At 42.5% G+C, this 22543-nt stretch overlaps 1 protein-coding gene across 1 annotated transcript; it reads right to left on the bottom strand.

Annotated features, from left to right (window-relative positions):
- Positions 1 to 11124: 11124 nt before the first annotated feature.
- MTNR1A (melatonin receptor 1A) lies at positions 11125 to 22257 on the bottom strand. The gene is made up of 2 exons (XM_045821734.1): positions 22029 to 22257; positions 11125 to 11993 (listed from the first exon to the last, which is right to left on the bottom strand). Exons 1-2 carry the CDS (start codon positions 22255 to 22257, stop codon positions 11125 to 11127), a joined length of 1098 nt encoding a protein of 365 aa, XP_045677690.1.
- Positions 22258 to 22543: the final 286 nt, after the last annotated feature.

The raw sequence follows: 22543 nt of genomic DNA, 5'->3' as shown, positions 1-22543 counted from the left end.
AAATACAGTTTTTTTTTTCAAGATGAATCGAAGGAGGAGCAGCAAAGAACAAGAAACATCGAACAAGGACAGGAAGAGAGTTCTCATTTAACAGAGAAAATGCATTTTTATTTGCGCACTCTTCAGTACAGAGAGCAAAGGTGCCTCCTGGGCGCATCTCCGTCTCCATGAGATATCTCTGGCCCCGTGCACTTGCTGTCTCCAACGATTTGCAGGGAGGGGCATGTCACTGAAATATGTTCGGAGAGTAATATGACATATTCAGGGTAAATATCTAGAAACCTGTTCGGCCCCTAAGAAGTGGAAGAAGGATTAGATGTCCTGACCACAACCTAAGGATTTTCCAATAGATAAAGCAATTCATTCTGATACACAGTCAGCCAGCTAGTCAAATAACAGCTTTTATTTTTCCTATGCTGAGAATGAATGGTTTTTCTCAAAGAGGTTGAAAGAATTGTCTTTTTCAAAGAGGCTGAAATCCATTCTTAATCATTCCACCTTTGAAAAAGCAGAAGAACAAACATCTGTTTCAATGTCTACAGCCACAGCAGAAACAAAAATGTAAGTTCCAGGAAGGTCTGCTGTCTTGAGCTCAGGTTCGTGATAGAGTCTTTCCTCTAAGTCAGCCGGGCAACTGCCCGGAGAGCTGCCTGCGGAGCCACCCAGCACTGAGGAATAAAGAGCCACACAAGGTGACTGTGCTACTCACTCAGCTGTCATCGAATGCAGGTTCACTCAGAGTAGGACGTCAACACACATCAATATCCGACTCACACTCTAACACAATGTAAGAGGAATATAATGCACACACAGCCATCAGTGGGGGATCACGAACCCGAGTCCCAGAGTCTCAGTCTGCAGGTCTGGGAGACAGCACGGAGGGCAAAGGAGATGTCAGCATCTTGCAAGGAAGGGTCTCAGGAGCCAGGGGAGCAGCAGGGCAGATGAAGTCCTCCGTCCAGCCGGGCAGAGCCTCTGGCAGCTGATGCTGTGGGAGACCAGCGGGGCGTGGAGCAGCACTCTGATGTGTGGAGCTCGGCTGTCTCAGCAGTGGTCTGGAGCCTGACTCAGTTACACCATGAAAGTGACAGATTCCACCCTTATGGGTCTTTTTGATAAATGTTGTGGCACCCCTGATGCCAAGGGGGGGCGGTTACCCAGGATCTTATGGGTGGTACATGGCTGCTCTGCTTGACACCCCTGCTGACAAGTGGGAAATTCTCTAGGAGCCTGTCTGTGGGTGGCCCCACGCTGCAGACACGGCGGCTCTGATCACCTGTGCAGGCATCTGGTGTGCGTCTCCTTGCCAGATGTGTCTAGCGTGACTTAGGTAGGTTTCCCTCTTGCACCAAAGTGTCATGGCTGGGAGACAGCCATTTTGGTTGACATGAGTGATTCCACTTTGTTTTATATATTTTTGCTCTCGTGACCAGACCAACCCATTTCATTGGTCCTGCTCTCCAAAACGGCACTGCTCTCTGCTCTGGTCCTGGCACATGCCCGATGGTCTGCAAATAGTGAATGAAGTACTTACACTTAATGGTGCAGACAGAAACGCAGGTGACATGTTCAATGCCCTTAAATACTGGAAGACAGAGAATATACTTTATTTCTGTCCCCATAATTTTACTTAATTAGCCCTACTGTAAATTTATAAACTTACCAACTACATCCTGGTACATCCTGACTCATCCTGCCAGGCACGATGCCAGGAACCGAAGCTGTCAGAAAGTGCATTATTTGTGAGGAAGTATACTGTTTTTCACATCCCAGAGAAAGCCAGGTGGACGATGCTTGGCTGTGTTCTGGAAAGTGGCGTAAACTGACTTCCACATAAAGAACAAAGAATATTTGTCTATGAGCAGATGGACGTTGATATTTCCTTTTGAGAACTATGAACAGCTTCCATCAACCTTCAACTGATCCGTCTGGTCTTTTCTTCCACTCCTCTGTGTCAGCTACTCCACGCTCTGCCGACCCACTCCCCCCTCAACATGAAACTGGGTCTTGTTAGACGTTTTCCCTTCTGAATTCTGTCCCACTCCAGCTTACTCTTCAAGGACTAGTTCAAGGCCTACCTCCTACATGAGCTTTTCCTGACTATTCAGGCTCAAAATTACTTGGTTTTTTTTTTTTTTTAGATTTTTATTTATTGATTTTTAGAGAGAGAGGGAGAGAGGAAGAGAAACATCAGGGTGTGGTTGCCTCTCACACGCCCCCTACTGGGGACCTGGCCAACAACCCAGACATGTGCCCTGACTGGGAATCAAACCAGTGACCCTTTGGTTCACAGGCCAATACTCAATCTACTGAGCCACACCAGCCAGGCAGAATTATCCATTTTTAATAGAAAGAACACTTCTTGACCAGAACACTCATTTGGCACTTGTGTTATCTGAAGGGGGTGGGCAGTGGGCTGCTATAACAGTGTAGACTGAATGGCTGAAACCACAGACATTTATTTTCTTGCAGTTGATTTCATTCTGAGAACAACGCACTCGACCTTCAGATGGCACCTTCGCTGTGTGTCTTCACATGGTCTTTCCTGCCTGTGTGTCTGTGTTTTAACCTCTTCTTAAGGGCACCAGTCATATCGGATTAGGCCCTGTCTGCACAGCCTTGTTTTAACTGAATTCCCTCTCTGAAGTCCGGGCCTTCAGCACGGTCACATTCCGAGGTGCTGGCGGCTGGGCTGGGACACAGTGCAGCTCTCATTCCAGGCGCCACACTTTGACATGTCACCTTGCTGTTTTATTTGGTTCCTGGATGTCGATTACCTGCACGATCCTCACAAAGATGAAAAGCTTTGAGGACCTAGATCAAACATTATGTTCCTTTTTACTCTGGCAGCGCATAGCAGTAAGAAATGGGCGTCAGTGTTTTCTGAAGGAATGGCTGAGTCTCTGCTCCAAATTACTCCTTTAAGCCATTGTCCGCTCTGGTAATAACCTCTTTTTCTATATGAATGTTGCCCTCTTCTAAGTATGACTCACTCTCTCGGTTAGAAATCATAGAATAATGAGCGGAAGGTTGCCAGAGCTTCACCTGGAGGAAGCAGGAATTAAAGAGGGTATAGAGTAGGTGTAAGGCACATGGTAGGGAAATAAGACTCACTAGCTATTACTTTGTGGATTTATTTATTTATTTTTTTGATTTATGTATTTTTAGAGAGAGGGGAAGGGAAGGAGAAAGAGATGGAGAGAAACATCAGTGAGTAGTTGCCTCTTGTGCGCCCCCTACTGGGGACGTGGCCTGCAACCCAAGCATGTGCCCTGACTGGGAATTGAACCAGCGACCCTTTGGTGTGCAGGCTGGCACTCAGTTGGGATCCACTGAGCCACACCAGCCAGGGCTACTTTGTGGATTTATTTGACACTATCATGTTCCAAAAAATTATCTAAAGAAACTAACAAAAAACAGTCATGTTGCCCTCTTAAAATGGGATCCCAAGATCTAGAGGAAGTATTTTTTAAGGTGAAGCTTCAATTTTTTCATTTTTGTTGTTGTCTTGTGTGTTGCTTATTTCTATTGGTAACTGAGGCCAGGATGCTTTAAGCAAAATCTCAATGTCATTATTTACATAGCAGGGTGTGGGTAGAGGGAGGGCCACTTAAATAGGCGAGGGGCTAAGACAATTTCCATAGTAGATTTTGTTTTCCACTGCCCTTGGCCTCCATCTTTTCATGTATGCATTCTCCAGTATTTCACAACCTTCAGTTAAAACCTCTAGGAATTGTAGTTTATTTAAAACCCTCCTGCCCCTGGTAGATCAGGAGATTCTGGGGGTAGGACAGAATCTCACTCATGGTCCAAGGAACAAAGTGGGGTGGTGGGGCAAAGAAAGGGCTCAGTGGATCATCGAAATGATAACTGATTGCACCTACTGTAGCAGAGTAACTCTACTAGATGTATTCAATCAGTTGCTTAGTTAACATCTTAGATTTTAAATCATTTCCTTGGACATAATGTTTATAAAATAATCTGATTCAGATTGAAGCCCTGATCCACCCCAATAATGCATCCTTCATTTGACTCCATGTTCTATTGACTACTTATGCCACTAAATAGTTGATCAGTTGTCCAGAGGAGCTCAGTGCCCTTAGAAGCTACCTTGGTGCTGAGGGCCCATTCGCCAGGCATGCAAGGATGCCCTCCCGAGCATGTGTGGATTTCAGGAAGAGTTCTGCACTCTTCTTTCTCCGGAGAATAGTAGAATAGGGCAGGGATGCGGGAGTCTAATTGCTTAGGCTCAGTCCCTGCCCCATCACTTACTAGTTGTGTGACCCTGAGCAAGTTACTTAAACTCTTTGGTCTCAAGGAACTTGAATGTAAAATGAGGATAAAAATAGTATTGACTTCATAGGGTTACTTTAAAGCACTCAGGCAACAGCAGGGTTTCCAAACACAATTAACAAGTCATTAACCAAGGAATAGGTAATATACTTCTGTGTACTAATTACCCCATTACAAAGTAAATAAGGTAAATTGTGCATCCTCTACAAACCCACCCACTTCCTCACCTCTCACTCTAATTATTCTAAAGCAAATCCCAGACACCATAGTACTTTTTGTGTAAATCCTCATCATGTATCTCTAAAAGGCAGTGCTTTTTGTTTGAATCAAAATACAATTATCATACTTTATTTTTTTATTTTTAAATGTCTTTTTTAAAGCCCTAAGTTGAGTATTTTTTTAAAAAGATTTTATTTATTTATTTTTAGAGAGGGAAGGGAGGGAGAAAGAGAGAGAAACATCAATGTGTGGTTGCTGGGGGCCGTGGCCTGCAACCCAGGCATGTGCCCTGACTGGGAATCAAACCTGCGATGCTTGGTTCGCAGCCCAACTCAATCCACTGAGCTATGCCAGGCAGGGCTTAATTATCACACTTTAAACAAAACTAATAATACTTCAATACTGTCAATATTTAGTAGTGTTTACATTTTAACTTTGTATTATACATTTTTAAATGTTCGTTTCCAACAAATCTATTTACTACAAATGATTGATAAATCTCTTAAGTCTTTTTTAACCTTTAGTTTCCTGTTACATTTTCCTTTCTTTCAAATATCTGTTAGAGAAAGCCTTTTGTTGTCCTATAGATTTGGGTATAGTTGGGATTTTGCTGATTGCCTTTTGTGATGTTAATATGTGCACCTGTTCCCTGTAATTCCCGATAATTTCTAGTTAAATCAGATTCAGTTTTGAGTTTTTGGAAAGACTGGCTATTTGGAGATGTGTCGTGTACGTTCACCTAGATGTCTCCTTTTGCAATGTTAGCACCTGCACTGAACTTTAAGGGTGTCAGGGAACCCTTCCTGCATCGCAGAGAGCCCTTTGGAGAGCCAGCACTGGACTCATCACTTCAGCTCTATCTCCTGGCACACTTTCTAAAAATAACAGGTGCTCAATGTTTCCTACATTTTTAGTGAGCTCAGTCTCAGCTTTCTCCCACTAATTCTTGGTAGATCATTGGTGAGACATTATTTAATGAATTACATTTTCATTGTCTGTACAATGAGGGGGTGGACTTGAACTTTGCCTCCAAGTTCCCTTCAATGATTCTATGAAACGATCATGCGAAAGTCAAGAATATAAGGTGTCTTTCTCCCACCCTCACCCCAAGAGGTTGCAAGAAGAAATAAAAGAATTCATCCCATACATTTACACTAAGAAATGTTTTTGCTTTTTTCCCCCATTTTTCTGTTTTACAGAAACATATTTGTTAAATAGTGCAACACATTTGTGTTTGGAGTAGAATTCAACTTGTTGGCTGCCTGTATGAAGCTGGAGCAAATGATGTTTGATTACACTCAGCTCCCTTCCATAATGGAAAAGCAAACATAAATGTGTGATATATGAATACATGAGTAACTGGGTAGTTTAAATTCTGCTTAAAAATGCCAAAGAAAGAAAGATAGTCCTGTTGTCCATTAACACACACATGTTTACTAATCATGAAACCACTCTTCATCTTCAACCAACTTTTATTTGATTTAATTCCTAACAAAGAACAGAGAAAACAAACTGTCTTCAAAATAATTATAAGAACTCATATTGATTTTTACATATAGATACACACCTCCATATATAATACATCATGTATTAGAACAAGCATATGCAAGAAAAGATTCCATTGAAGTGGATCCTTGGCAGTAACAAGGGAGACATTAATAAACAAAAGGAGAAAACATGCAAGTATAGCACATCATGGGTTGTATTTTCAAAAATATAAAAAATAAGCTATCTTTTGAAAAAAGTCTTCTTATGTTTTTATTTAACTTTATATTCAAACTGAAGAAAGTAGGTGTGAGTATAAAACAATGTCAGAACTCAGGTTATCTTACACTTAACGATTTCAAATTGCCTAAACATTTATTCTCTAGCTCAATGGTCACAGAGTCAATGAAGATACAACAACGTTCCAGGCACAAGTTTTCAAGAGTTTTTAGTGATTTGTTAACCACATCATGGAAATGGAAGGGAAAATTTATTTTTTATGGCAAACAAATTTATTTTCTCTAGTCTTTAAAGAAACCAGGTTTGCCCTGGCTGGCGTAGCTCAGCGGATTGAGCGTGGGCTGCGAACCAAAGCATCCCGGGTTCGATTCCCAATTAGGGCACATGCCTGGGTTGCAGGCCACGACCCCCAGCAACCGCACATTGATGTTTCTCTCTCTCTCTTTCTCCCTCCCTTTCCTCTCTAAAAAAGTAAATAAAATAAAATCTTAAAAAAAAGGAAAAAAAAAGAAACCAGGTTTGCTTGCATCACTCACTGCTAAGTAACAGTTCCACCAGCAACCAGAATACTGGGTTTGCACAGGAAAGGCAGGACCAGTAACTGAAGCCTGCAGGCAACAATAACTCATTGGTTCTGAAATGGGCACGTTAATCGTAGACATCCTGTAATCAGAACACAGAAGCGTGTCCTCATGATAAAGGTAATGTTTCTTAGAGACAAGCATTATTTCATTATTACTAACAACACAGCACAACATCTCAATACGTTTTTCACTCTTCAAAGCTGTGGAGGTTTCTCATGTTCCCCACGATTATCAACATTAAAGATGAAGCAAAACAGCCAACTGGCTAAAACATGAAGCACATGTACACTGAGATGCCTACACAACTCTTTCCTCTTTGTTAAACCCTTTAACGGTTAGAATGAACTGTAAATAATTGTTTTTATTAATTTAAGTATTTCTGTTCTAGAGATGGTAAACATTGCAAGATATAGTCAAGGCTTATGATTCCAACATCATTACATATTCCTTTACAATTAATGTCCCATAGTTGAATGTACATTTCCCTTTGCCACTTTAAAACAAAGTGATTTTGCACTTGACTCCATTGCCCTTCTGGTGGTGGGCAAGCATAAGGTGAATCCAATTCATTTATGTCCCAACATTTCAGGAATGTGGTACACAGCTTATATCACACACTCTAAATTATTATAATCACCGGACAATCTATTGATACACATTTATTACCAAACTTTTACCCTGTTGGTATTGTCACAATCACATTATACGTACACAAAATATTTTTTTAAATGGAGATTCCTTATTTTCAAGCATAAAAGTTGAGAAAAGTAAAAGGGTGCAAAAAATTATAAAAATTATTTTTTTAAAAGAAAAGCCTGCTTAAAGAAGGTTGTGCTCATGTAATTCTCAAATATAATAATTCAGTGATTTAAGCTGACTTGAAATGTATCTGTTATATCCCAAATGTGTTGGCTTATTCTCAGTGAAATAATTGAAGAGGCATCATAGGCAGTCCAAAAAGTGGTCATTGTTACTATTCCTTACATTACAGTCCGGTTGAAGGTATTTACGCAAGGACCAGTTATGGGTTTAACACCCAAGACTGGTTACTCTGTTATATTTCTTCCCAGAACACTTAAAACCAAGTTGTTCTGCTGCTTCGTCAGAAAAATCACCATGTTTATGCATGTGAATGAGCTACATGCAAAAATTTGCCAGTGAAACGTGCAATGGAGAAACTGGAATTATTCCTTTTACCTCCCCAACCTATAGTGTCCAGTCATTCTTTGGTTTTAAACAAAAGTAATCGTATTGTGTGTGACTATAAGCTCTTATAACAAAGTAGAGGCAACGTGTCCCAAACTAATCTGTTGCAACGGGTGTGAGAACATGTGCATAAAAGTGACATTCACCAAAGGCAAAAAAGAATCCTACAGGATTTAAATTTTCCGTAGGAGAATACAATTGAGGCAAACCCTCCAATGATAATATTCAAATGATTTACATAAATTAAAAAGGTCAAATTCTTTGGTCTGTCCACTCCCAGTGAATATTAGTGTAGGTGATAAATTACACAATGCTAACAATAGAATGTTACAAAAGATAATAACAGATGTTTTACTACTTTTATTCCAATTCAAAAGGTCTTGTGTAGACTTCCTATCCAGAGCCCCAGATCTCACTGAGTGCTTTAGAAAAACACCCTTTTCCCCCTTTATAACATAGCTTTCAACCTCACAAAGCCTCCAGCCTGGGCAAAGAGATACAAGCTACAGACAAGTACAAATATTCACAACTTGTATTATGAATCTACAAACACATACACAAACACAAACATACAAACATTTGTCAACACTCCAATCAAAATGTTATTTCTTTTCATTGCCGGCCCTCAGGTCAACACTAGTACTTCGATAGACACAGGGAAAGCTGGCAAACTTTATTATATTGGTAAGTAATTTTGATATTTTCAAGAAGTTTGCCTTAACAGAGGTTTATAGCTGATTAATACAACATGTTTAATGAGAGCTTGCTCTCTTGAATAGTGAGGCACTTTCCCAGAGATGTGACTCACTTACCAATTTGTACTGTACAACAGTCACTTGGTCATAGTCATCTAGTGGTCTGGAAAGAGTTAATTTTTCAAATAGTCTGCCAACAATTGTTACCCTGGAAAATCAGGCGCGACTAGTTAAATATTTGAGTTTTGCAAGAGAAAAAACAGCATTAGCTAAGGACTTTCTCCTTATTGATACTATAGAGAGGAAACTGGTGATACAATCCTGAACGCTTACAAGTCTTCCACCGCACGACTTCGGGAGAGAAAACCCCTGTCTTTGACTTTCATCTTTATCAGTTGCTTTTTCCTTGCTAATATTTGAACTGGCTAATTTCCTGATGACAGTGAAGAAAACATGTCAAGACTTTAAAGTTCCATAGCTGATTTTCAGGAGAGATACTTCCCTTGGCAGACTAGTTTTAAAGGGCACACTTTCTCTTCAGTGCTTTCTTTTGTATAAATTAAGAAATGTAATTCCATAAAGAGCAGTCACGCCATCCAGTTATGGCATCGTAATTCATTCCCAGCGTCAAGGAAAAAAGTGTAATGCGTTTCAAAAAGAATTCAGTTACCACGGTTAATTTTTGTAAAGGTTCGGTTATCTAAAATTTGGAATGTTAGCTTAAAAATTATCTCTTTAATGTTGGTTCTGACATTTACACATAAGCAAACTGATGGGTAAAGCCTTAGGGATAACACACACACACACACACGCACACACACACACACACACACACACACCCCAACACATCACCATCACAAATCATAAGTGTTTCCCACAGGTGCTTGATGGAAAGAATTATCAAAGGAACATTTTACAGTAATGGATCTTAGAACTTTCTGATTGTGATTATCTAGACACAGAGGTATTAAGAAATGCATTCAGACCACTTTTTTTGTTGTATAGAGCTGTAAATCACTAACCCATTCTAGTATGTGATAGTTTGGTTGAAGAACTTTAAAATACAAGAGCACATCACTCTAATTTCCTGCAAAGCGCCCTGTGTAATAAACCTCATAGTAGTCCCAAATAGCTATTTAGGGTAAACTAGGGCCACCGTTTATAAAAAAACCATAGTTTACCTGCTTATTTCTTCTCCTAGACTTTCAGTATTACGAGGGCAATCTAATACTAAAATAAATGATTAAAGAATATTATTTTGAAATATCTATAAAAGATAAACTTTCTGGTTTAGATATTACTTGCCCCAAATAGATTTTCAGTCTAAAACACATTCAGCACCATGTCTAAAGATCGATTCTTTGTCGTTTTTAACCAAACTGATGAGATGACCAAAGACGTTAACAGAGATCAGTTCGAAACAGCTGGTCAGTGACGTGAATAACAATATCAAATGACAAATAACAATAACAATAACAATGAAAAAATAATAAGCCGAATGTCTAATAAGGTCACATGGAGTTTGATGGGTAGCCATTGCTTTAAAGCACTATGGTTGTTAACAGCTAACCAGGGGCTCTGCCATACAGTTAGCTCTTTATCTAGTTCAATGTGCACTTGTACTCCAGAGCAACAAACGTGCACGTGACTGCAGCTGCCCAATGCCAGCGCTGCTGACCGCAAACTCTGTAGCGGTGGCTGCTGTGTGTGTTCAGCCTGTGGCTGTGTAATGAGTCACTCGCCCCCCTGTCCCCCACTTCTCCCCTTTACTCATTATCAAGAAAACGCTTCATGTGTTGTCCTACCAAACGTCTTTAAAAAGTGGAAGAAAAAAGCCATTATTATATTTGAGACACTCATGTGCAATGAAAAATAGTTTGCACACTTTTTCCACTTGAATACATTCAACATTTTTACTTAAAATGACCCCCTTTTCTCCTGGAACCATATTCTTCAATAGCATCAAACTTTGTATTTCTCTTGAGAAGAATGAGAGACTTGTTCAAAAGGCTGATCACTGATTAGCTCAGAAAGTGTAGAGGCAACCTCTTAAGAGCATACATTTTTTTTTTCAACCACACTAGTTTTGTCGAAGTCTGGCAAGAGGGAAGCAAACACAAAAATTAGTAAGACCTTGAACAAGGTGCATAACTTGCAAGGAATGCTTTTCTTTTCTCTTTTTATCCTCACCAGAGGACACACTCACTGATTTTAGAGAGAGGGGAAGGGAGAAAGATGTGAGAAACACACCCATCTGTTGCCTTTTATACACCCCCTAACCAGGAACCGAAGGGCAATGTGGGTGTATGTGCCCCGACTGGGTACCAAACCTGCGACCTTTTGGTTTGCAGGAGGACGCTCTAACCAGCTGAGCCACAGCAGCCAAGGAGATGCTTTGCATTTTAAACAGGGTCCACCTTTATTAGGTTATTGTTGGTCGTTAACGGAGAGGGTTTGCCCTTGACACTCTTGGCTGCCTCATTAGTGCTCCGCACAAAGAACGTCTTGGCTGTGCACAGGGACGCTATGATTCTCCTGTATTCCTTCCTGAAATTCTGGTTCAGTAGTCCATAAATAATGGCATTGAGGCAGCTGTTGAAATACGCCATGTAGTAACTGCCCACAAACAGCCACTCTGGGATCCTGGGGCCCATGCTGGCAGGGTCCGAGGCCACTGCCAGGCCAATCAAGTTCAGCGGAGCCCAGCAGACGGCAAAGAGCACAAAAACCACGAACATCGTGACAAAGTTTCTGAAGTCCTCGGGCTTCAGCTTGTGTCTCTTGTCGGGCTTCACCCTCCATCTGACCTGGAGGACCAGGATCCAGATTCTCAGGTAACAGAAGACGACGATGACCATGGGGAGGATGAAGTGGAAAACCACCACGGCGATGGTGTAGGTGGAGCAGACTGACTGCGCGAAGGTGCAGGAGTAGATGCGCGGGTCGTACCGCAGGGTTCCCACGCGCAAGTTGGGCATGATGGCCGCCAGAGTCAGCATCCATATGAGGCACACGCAGCAGAGGGAGTTCCTGTTGCTGTACAGCTTGTCGTACTTGAGGCTGTGGCAGATGTAGCAGTAGCGGTTAATGGCAATGCCGGTGATGCTGAAGATGGAGCCGATGACGCTCATGCCCATGAGGAAAGCACTGACCTGGCAGTGCAGGTAGCCCAGGCTCCACCCGTTGTGAAGTACCGAGGCCAGCACCAAGGGGTACGGGTACACGGCCCCCACCAGGTCCGCCGCGGCCAGGCTCACCACAAACGCGTTTCCTGAAGGAGAAGGATTCGGAAAGTGCAGGTTAATACCAGTATTTCATGGATGACGTTCGCTTTCTTTCACAGTTTTTTTTTTTTTTTTTTAACAAAAGAGCTGTTTCTGCAACTTGGATGACCTGACGTTGCAGGGACTATAGGGTATGAATGAAGTGGGGGCTGTTTTCGCCAGGAAGCGAGCCCATTGGCTGCCCTTGTCCAGTCAATTCCAGGGGTCACACTCCCTCCCCCGCCCCCACCCCCCCGCCGCTGCGTGCCCAAGAGCAAGGCCTAGTCCGTCTCCAAAACTGTCATCTTTCAAATGGTTTGGTTTCTCTTGTGCTTTAAAAGTAATCTGGAGGTCAGTGTAGTCCTACCACAATTTTTGTTCTGCAATCTTCTACATTACCGGAGAAACTTCATGTCATGGTATGTCTCTAGGCAGCCATGACTTCCTTAAGTTCCAGGCTTTCTACCCCTGTCTAGTTCTCAAATAGGCCTTGAATTCCTGTCTTGGAGGGCAATGGATCCTTGCCCATCACCCGATAGTTAAGAGAAAAACGCTTCTGTCTTCTTTTGTCTGGCTGAGGATATTGGCTTCAGCCCTTACTAGCTGTCTACCTGGGCCACAGACAGGGTCTCACCAACCTCAGCCTCCTCCTCTCTAAGATGGGAATAATGACGGAGCCTCCTCATGGGGGTCTGACGAGGACGGAATGAAGCAATCTTGACTTTAGTGGCTCTTTTGCATTTCTCACAATTCCCTGTGCCTCAGATTTTAAAATGCTACCCATTTTCCCAAGGCCACCTTAAATAAAAGTTACCCACAATTTTACTTCCTTGCCCAACCCCATGGAAGAGCTTCCTCTTTTGAAGTCCCCTGGATCACCATATTTGTGCCATTTTTAATGTCGATGGAATTAGAATAAGGTCCATTCAATAAAAAGCTATTAAGTGCCTATGACAGGTGCTGAGGAAACAGGAATAAACAAATAGAGATCCTATGATACTTGATTTTAGAAAAACAAACAAAATTAAAATAGACAGAAAGAAGTACCACACAAGTTTGTACAGAGAGAGAAAAGGCATCAGGAAGAAAGTGAGCTGGCCAGGTGGGGAGGAACAGGCAGAGTGACTGTATGCTTTGCTTTTTATTATACTTATTTGTAAACTCGGCTTTTCTATGTTTCAGTATGGTAGTCCCCTGAGATTATCTTACTCATATTTGTATCCTGAATAGTACCCAGCTGAGACTTCTGTTCAAATGCTTGTTGAAGCAAATTGTTATCTCCCGACATCTGAAATAAAATAGCCTTTGTACTTAAAATTCCTATATCATTATTTTTATTCCCCCTCAAAAAAACCCCCATTGTCAATAGTGAAGTATAATAGCAGCTGTGACAAAAAAGCAAGTTTTTGCCATTTAATTAGGAATTTTGGATAAATTGTCATATAAATGACTTTTTTGAAAAGTGTGCCAAAACAAAGAAATATGGCCCAAGTGAAAGAACAGATCAAAGCTCCAGAAAAAGAACTAAGCGACAAGGAGATAGACAACCTATCAGATGCAGAGTTCAAAACACTGGTAATCAGGATGCTCACAGAAATGATTGAACTTGGTCGCAAAATGAAGGAAGAAATGAAGGCTACACAAAGTGAAATAAAGGAAAATGTACAGGGAACCAACAATGGCAAGAAGGGAACCAGGACTCAAATCAGCAGTTTGGAACAAAAGGAAGAAATAAACATTCAACCAGAACAGAATGATGAAACAATGATGGAAAATGAGGAGAAGCCTAGGAACCCCCTGAGCAAATTTAAATGTTCCAACATCTGAATCATAGGGATGCCAGAAGGAGAAGAGGAAGAGCAAGAAATGGGAAACTCATTTGAAAAAGTAATGAAGGAGAACTTCCCTAATCTGGGAAAGGAAATAGATTTTGGGAAGCTCAGAGAGTCCCCCAAAAGTCCAAGGGAGCACACACCAAAGCATATCAGAATTACATTACCCAAGATTAAAGATAAAGAGAGAACTTTAAAAGCAGCAAGAGGAAAGCTGAGAGTTACCTACAAAGGAGTCCCCATAAGACTACCAGCTGACTTCTCAAAAGAGACCTTACAGGCAAGAAGGGGCTGGAAAGAAGTATTCAAAATCATGAAAGTCAAGGACCTACATCCAAGATGACTCTATCCAGCAAAGCTATCATTTAGAATGGAAGGGCAGATAAAGTGCTTCCCAGATAAGGTCAAGTTAAAGGAATTCCTGATCACCAAGCCCTTATTATATGAAATGTTAAAGGGACTTATCTAAGAAATAGAAGACCTAAAACTATGAACAGTAAAATGACAACAAACTCACAATGATCAACAACAGAACCTAGAAAACAAAAACAAAAACTAAGCAAACAACTAGAACAGGAACAGAATCACAGAAATGGAGATCACATGGAGGATTATCAGTGGAGACGGGGAGAGGGAGAATGGGGGGAAGGCACAGGGAATAAGAAGCATAGATGGTAGGCAAAACAATAGACAGGGGGAGGTTAAGCATAGTCCAGGAACTGGGGAAGCCAAAGAACTTAGACGTACGACCCATGGACATGAGCTAATGGGGTGGGGGCGATGCTGGAATGGGTGGCAGGGCAGAGGGGGATAAAGGGTTGAAAAATTGGGGCAACTGTAATAGCGTAATCATAAAATATACTTAAAAAGGAAAAGTGGTTTTAATAGGCCAAATTATAGCAAATTTATTTTTCCTACAGATCAATTTCAATTACCAGTGAAATATTTAAATCTCAAAGTGGGCATATTTTAATGAATTTTTAACTTAACATATTTAATATTTTAAAAATAAGCATAATATATATGAAATTCAGCTACACATTAAATAGTCATCAAAACAGTACATTTTAACCCAGAATGTCATGACAAACTTGTCGAATACAGTTTATTTTTAAAGGAGGTTACAAATAAAATCACAAATGATGTCAGAGATTGCTAACATGGCTGTCATCCTCTGTTCCATTTATTTTGTGGTAATTACGCTTCTTTTTTGTCCAAGTAATTATATTAATTAAATCATAGGTTTAATTTTCTTGGAACTAATCTCATTTTGCATGTGTTTGGAGAAACAACATAAGCCAGAGGCTCTCCGCAGATCCGGCCGGCAGGTGGCTCACCGGGAAGCTTCATCACATCCGCGGTGTTGTGTGGAGCGTGTGTGCGGGGCGGGGGGGGGGGAGGCTCTTTTGTTCGTCTTTCTCCCTCTTCTGTTCCCCCCTCATGGACTATGTGTCAGAAGCTGACCTCACATCTCAGTATGTCAGTTACAGAAGGCCAAATGAGGAATATGACTCGGTTAGCATATTGAAAACCATGCAAAGATGAATGAAGAGATCCCGTCTTTTGGGGAGAGGGTTAGTGTTTTTTTTTAGTTTTGCAAGGATAGTTGCATTATGTTAGGTAGAAGCATAGTTATGATGTTTCCTTTATCTGGAAGTTAAGTATGGTACACACACACACACACACACACACGCACACACACACACCCCAAGTTGCCAAGGGGTGGACTGTGGTGGGTTTATACTGCATCATTTCAGCTAAGCTAGGACTGTGCTCCCCAGAATGCCCTTCCTGGCGTAGTTGTGTGTTAACGTCGTCCACAAAGGAATGGTGCATGAGATTTGGGAGGTGGAAGTGAATGAAGCAGGAGCCACGTTTTCCCTTGCTGCTCAGAGGGTTTGGTCAGGGCACGAGGCGCTGTGGCACGTCCATCGTTTCAGCGAGTGAAATCTTAGCTGGGCGAGAGTACAAGAACTTCCTACCCTGGGCCAGATTCTTATCTTTTATCAGTTATTTCTGCTGCTTAAAACAAAAATCCCACACGCTGCGAGTCTCCTGCTGACTTCCATTTGAATGAATACTTTGGCATTACTTTGCTGTAGTGGGAATGCCAGGGAAATCTGTCCCCCGTTATGACACTTGCGCAGTGTGGGCCTTCAGGGTTCTCACCAACAAGGTCTGCGCAGCCCAGCTCTCTTGTTCCCAATTTGGTAACGATCAAATCCGAGCAATGATTTCACCCAAGGAGGATCAACTTCCTTTGTGCACTCCTCAAAATGCGGGCTGTGGGAGCCATTCCTCCGGCAAGCCGGCTCCCTGGGCTGCCTCTGTACATTCTCTCTGCATCCTAGGCCTTCCAGTAGCTGCAGCTCACGCCCTTCCCAGGTCCCCTTGGCCAGCCTAGTGCATTCATCCCTGGAATTCGGATGAGAGGTGGGTGCTTGCACTCAGCTGCAGCTGCGTGCTTGCCCAGAAAATGGCTCTCCGATGAATTAGATAAGGATGGTCACCGGCAGTGGAGTACAAAAGGCCAGCCCTGCTGCCCCAGTTGAGAACAGCTCTGTGGTTAGGCTTCTGTCCAGCAGCCCCTGCCCCATGCGTGAGGCCAAACCTAGGCTTCCCCCGAGGCCCTGTCCTTGCTTGACTCCCCTGCAGAGCCTGCTCCCTCACTTCCCCCAGGTTCCTCCCCAGAGCCCTCCCTCCAAGCCCAGGACCTCCCAGCGTGCCCTGGGGTGGAGTTTCCCGGCGACCTGAGATGGACCTCCAGCTCTGTGAGGACAGTGCTGGTTTTCCAGTGAGGTGTTTCTCAGGCTGCATCGCTTTCTTCGAAAGATGGGGGGCCAATGTACTACCCTCGAATAACTGTGCGTTGTCTCCATTAACTACTTTCTTTGAGGGTCTCGCATGAATTCTGCCTTATGTGTGCTGCAGCTTTCACATTTCCTACTCACTACCTATTTTTCTTTCAAAACCCTCAACACACTTTGAGCTCCAGCTACCGTCATCCACCAACCTGCCTTCAGATTTCTTTAGAAAAGTGTTCCTGCTACATGAACATGTTTCTAGTCATGTCTTTGTACTCTCTGTTTTATTTTTATCTGAAATTAAAGAGCAAAACATTTTAGAAGGGCCATGATGGAAAATAATCTCTTTGAAAATGGGAGCTGTGGTTTAAACAAGCCTAACACAGTGTCTTGCATTTTGACAAATGAAAATTTGCTGACCACTTATACTCGGTCTTATACTGTAAAATAGTTACCTAACGGAATATTCAATTCAATAAAAATCAGAAGTGCTCAATAGCAAAGCAGGTAAGCATCCTTTTAAGCCACAAGCTCAATAACTCAAATTTATCCTCATTACCTTGAATATTATTTAGCACCAAGTAGATTTTTCTCTTTTCTTCCCCCCCAACACGAATCCCTTCAGTGTGATTGCCAAAAGTATATAGCACTATAGAAAACTTAAGCTTAGAAGACCTCAACCAGAAAATCCAGAAGTTTTTTCATCATCTGCAGCATTATTAAATTTCACTAAAATTTCTTGAGATAGAGTCCTCAGGTTTCAGGCCAACTGATTAGCCAGCCTTTGCAAAAGGTGGAAATGTTGGGGTGCTGATTAAGGACCCATCATTATAAAGGGTAGCAGATGAAACCACGCAGAGCTCTGAGTATGCACAATCTTGAAAGACAATCTGTTCATTGCTTCTTTGGTAGCCTAGAAATTCCCGAGACTGTGTGTATTTCTTTTACAAAAGATAGGGCATTCCTGTCAGCTAGACAACCTAAAAATGTGTAGGAAAAAATAGGGAGAAATTAAAGGCTCTTTGCATGTATCCTACTCTTTACCTCAAATATTTGAGTTGTTATTTTTAAAAGGTGCTAATAAAAAAATGAGCAGAGCAAGCTTGAGAGACTTCATGGAGATTTAAAATGACTTCTAAGGCACAGATATTCAAAGTAGGGGTTTAAAAAACAAAAACAGAACCACCAAATGTTAGAACTAAAAGCAGGAGGTTTAATTTAGGACTCTTTTACCTGTGCTTAACTTACAAAATTTCCACGAGAAAAATGATCCTGAAAGCTAGCAAAAATGAGCTCTATCTTATTCGTGATAATTTAGTGCTGAAAATCGCTACTTTCTCGGCAGATGAATAGCTGGAAGAGCCAAAAATCAGATCCAAATTCAGTCACATGGGTGGGAGTCTGAGACCGCTGCCTTAAGATTTCCAGGAGAATCTGGCAATTATTGTGGCACATTTTGAAAAATTTGGGGTTCCATAATAATGTACTACAGAGGCCGGGCCGGGGAGGTCACAAGACTTTAAACAATGGCTAAACGTGCAAGAGAAAAAAATCAATAAAATGTCTTAAAAAGTAAAAAAATAGCCTTGAATCAATAATTTTAAATACCATGGAGAGTTCCCAGAGGAAAACGGCAGCAGTGTTAACGAGATGCTATCAAATTGGGGATTGTGTTAAACAGTGACCTTGTTAGCTTGAAATCACTTCCAAGTCTGTACATACTAGCTACGTCATAGCTTTTTGAATGGTAAAATCCTGGTCGGCGAAAGGTCCTGTAGCTTCCAGAGTTGATTTATTTTTGTTCTTTTTTAAAATTTATTTTCCAATTACAGGTGACACCCAATATTAGTTTCAGGTGTTCAAATTAGTAATTAGGCATTTATATAATTTATGAACTCATCACTCTAATATGTCTAATACCCAGCTGACACCATACATGGTTATTACAATGTTATTGACAATATTCCCTATGCTATACTTCACACCACTGTAACTATTTTAGTAACTGGGAAATTTTACTTCTTTCCAAGTACCGTTAACATTTAATACTACTTTATGTTAGTTTCAGGTGTACACCGTAGCAGTTAGACATTGGATAAAAAAAGATGTGGTACATATATACAGTGGAGTACTACTCAGTCATCCAAAATAAAATCATACCATTTGCAACAATTTGGATGGATCTAGAGGGCATTATGCTAAGGGCAATAAGGCAGAGAGAGAAAGACAAATGCCACCTGATTTCACGTACAGGTGGCACCTAAAGAACAAAATAAATGAGCAAACAAAACAGCAACAGTCTCAGTGATACGGAGAACAGAGTGAAGGTTCCCAGATGGGAGGGGCATTAGGGAGCTGGGTGAATACGGTCGAGGGATTAAGAAGCACAAATTGATAGTTACAAAACAGTCCCCAGGATGTAAAAGACAACCTAGGGAACACAGTCGATAATACTGTAATAACTACGTACGGTGTCAGATGGGTCCTGGAAACATCAGGGGGATCTCTTTGTAAGTTATACAAACATCTCACCAGAGTGGGTTCATTTTAAATTAGTGAACAGCTTGGGTGCTGAAATAATCAGCCTCTCAGAGGCTGGATATTGAAATAATTAGCATCTCAGCCCCATTACAAAAGGGAAAAGTGAGACATCAGAGAATCTGCATAATTTGAAAATGTCATGAAAGAGAATTAGATCCTAAATCTTCAATTTCTGACTGTCTGCACTTCTTACCATTCATATTGTCCATTTACTTTTAAAATGCACATTGAAAAAGAAATGAGCATTTAAAAAATAAAAATGACCTAAAAGGAACTAATCATAGAATGCCTACTAGTATTTAATAATACCATTATTTGTATAGTAGTTTATACAACTTCAAAGTGATAAGCAGATGGACGGATGGATGGATGGGTGGCTGAATGCATAGATGGATGGACGGAATCTAAATTTTTCCTCTAATCATCTCTCTGAGATAAGCACATCCATTGCACAGATGGAGAAACTGAGGCTCAGAGAGATGGAGTAACTGAACCCAAAACATACTACAAATAAAAATATTGCAGAGATAAGACTCTACCTGGATCTTCTGATTTCAGTCTCCCCGCTCCCTCCACTGTACCACACTGGGCTTTGTGCAGGGATATGGAATACTGATCACTTACCTGCACACTTTGAGCTTCAGTTTTCTTACCTACCCAAGGAGGTGGTTATAAGGACAAATACAACAAAATGTGGGGGAGTGCTTTAAAAGCTGTATATTACTTTATGTGCAAAAGTACAAAGCTCTAGACATTCTAAACAAAAACCAAAAAAAGTCTTTTTCTACCTTATCCAGAGAAAACAAATCAAATTAGCTCTCTGTGATAAGCATGACACCGAGTATAATTCTACCCATTTTCCACTTTCATCTCCTCAAGTTTGAAAAAAGTTTCAAACACAAATTAATAAATAAATTTGAAAAACAAAACTGTAGGATTAAAAAACTAAATTTCTTTAATAATTGGGATTGCTTTGATATGGGTCCTGTAATATACTCATATTTTAAATGGAAATGTTTACCAAAAGATGGCCAGCAGTTTTTGCAAAAGTAATTATGCACCAGAACAAGAGAAGAAGCTTAAGTTTTATCACAAATGGTTCTGACTTACGATGAAGACCCCAGAGCAGACTGTTGGGGGACACTGTATGTTCCCTCCAATTGCCTGTGTCCCCGAAGTTAGACCTCCATCACAACCCCATTTGTCTTGTGTCCGATGCCCACGGATGTTAATACATCACAGAAAGCACCATTTACAAAGAGGATGTGTGCCGCAAAAGAAGTGCTTGTGAAAAAAGAAAATTCCTGAAAGGATAAAATGACTCAAATTTATTTTCCAGATGCCCTGTCTTCATTTTTTTCTTTTGGGATTTGGGCAACTGGTTTGTCTATGGGTAGTTGTTTTGTTTGATGGTTTTGGCCGTAACAACCCCACAGAGCACTGGTTTTTAAATCACCAGTAAACCACGTGACCGGCTGCAGGTACGACTTCAGTTCAGACATCCTAAACTGACATGGCAGGAGAGACTGTCTGCTTATTTTGGAAATGCCTGTAACATGGCGACCTGCTTGTCTCCCACCTGCCTTTGAACACCGAAGTGAGGGCAGCGTGCTCACTCGCGAGAACATCTTTGGATGGGTATCGCTGCGGACCGAATTGCCAGGTCGGCTGCCTATGAGGTAGGCCATTCCTCCTGAGTGGTTATATTTGGCAGGGTCTCCCCAGACCTGGAAGAGCCTGCCTCTTCCCGCAACCCACCTAGAGGCACGACCGTTAGCCCACACAGGAGGCGTGCTCACGCACATCCACTGTTAGCCAGCTCCTCAGAAGCATGCCCAGCTCACCCCACCCAAACTCAGGAGCAGCTTCGTGCGCCCCAGAGAAGCGGTGCATGGTGTCTCAACCTGGGGAGTCCACCGAAGGGACCTGAATCAGGCTGCGTAGTTGGTGACGCCGTTCCCTAGGCAGTTACTCTGACTGACGGAGACTGGGGCAATTCACTGTTTGATACTGCAATACTGTGACCGTCCCTAGCCACTGCTCCATAAAGTTTGCCTCCAAACAAGGAGCTGGGTATCTAACCATCGATTAGAAGTCTGACCAGCTGGTGGCCTCTGGGTGGTCCCCTGGTTCCCACCCAGGATAAAGCACTTTCAATGCATTGCCTGGAGGAAAAAAAGCAAGTTTAACTCAAGCACACAATTAACTTGGTAACATATTACATGTAAATACACTCTTTTATTACAACAGTCTCTATTTTTAAAGCATAAACTTGTTTAATTTGGAGGAATAATAGTCACTTTCCCGAGCAAGTTTAGGAGACCAAGGTCCTTTTGGAACTGCACGCTAAAAAACCGAAAACTACCCCTGACAACAAAACTAAAATAATTGCACTGTCATCTCTCATGTTTTAACAAAGTCGGGAGCAATTATATGTAAAACTAAGCGATTGGTAAGTTTGTTGCTGGCGTGTGAAAGGGCCTCCTAGGAACCCCCTGCAACCTGTGTCAGGTGTCCCGCAACGCAATAAACCTCAGAAACTGCAAGCCAAACAGTGGGGGGTGGGGGGGGGGTTACTCTAAGTAAGGAGGGCCTGACTCTGCCCAAGTTTCCTACCCCATAGGGACTGAAGTCTTACTGTTTTATGAAAAAAAGAAAATCTTTGATGGGCAGGTTAAAAGTAAACCGACGGCCTTCAGTCTCTATTGGGAAAAACGACTCACAGTCCCTAGTTTTCAAGGAAAAGGCTTGAACGTTTCTTAGGAAAAGCGCATTGACAGCGGAAGGCGCTGCGTCCTGGAAGGGCTGCCGTGGGGCAGAAGCTGGGGGCTGCCCGTCCAGCCTGCCTGGCCCCGGGAGCCCCTACCTGCGTTCCTCAGCTTCTTGTTCCGATACACGGACAGGATGACCAGGAGGTTGCCCAGGATGTCCACCACGATGGTGAAGATGAGGATGAAGGCCAGCGTGGAGGCCAGCCACGAGGGTCGCGGCCGCGCGTCCCCACCACCGTCGGGCACCTGCTGAGAGGCGTTGAGGAGCGCGCTGCTATTGTCCTTCAAGGTCCCGCCCGGCGCGTCCCACGGCCTCCCGGCCATCGCGCGGGCAGGGCAGGCGACCCCCGAGTGCGGCGCGATCCCGCCGCGCCACCTGTACGGCTTCTCCCCGTCCTCGCGCGTCTACTCCCCATCCCAAGCGCTCCTTCGCAGCCGCCCTGCCCGCTCCACCGCCTCCTGCCGGCCGCACTGTGCACCTGCAGCCCCAGCCTGGTGACACCTGGCGTCCCGCCTGCGGGCTCCTAGGATGGCCCGGCTCTCCGCTGCATCCCGCACCACGTGCCGACAGCGCCCTCGTGCGGGTGGCCCGGGTCCAGCCGCTTGCGCA

The sequence above is a fragment of the Phyllostomus hastatus genome, unplaced genomic scaffold (genome assembly GCF_019186645.2).
Source record: "Phyllostomus hastatus isolate PE091 unplaced genomic scaffold, TTU_PhHast_1.1 phas_scaffold_46, whole genome shotgun sequence".
Lineage (NCBI taxonomy): Eukaryota > Metazoa > Chordata > Mammalia > Chiroptera > Phyllostomidae > Phyllostomus > Phyllostomus hastatus.
The sequence above is the reverse complement of the archived record's forward strand: the minus strand, read 5'-3'. Positions and strand labels throughout refer to the sequence as shown.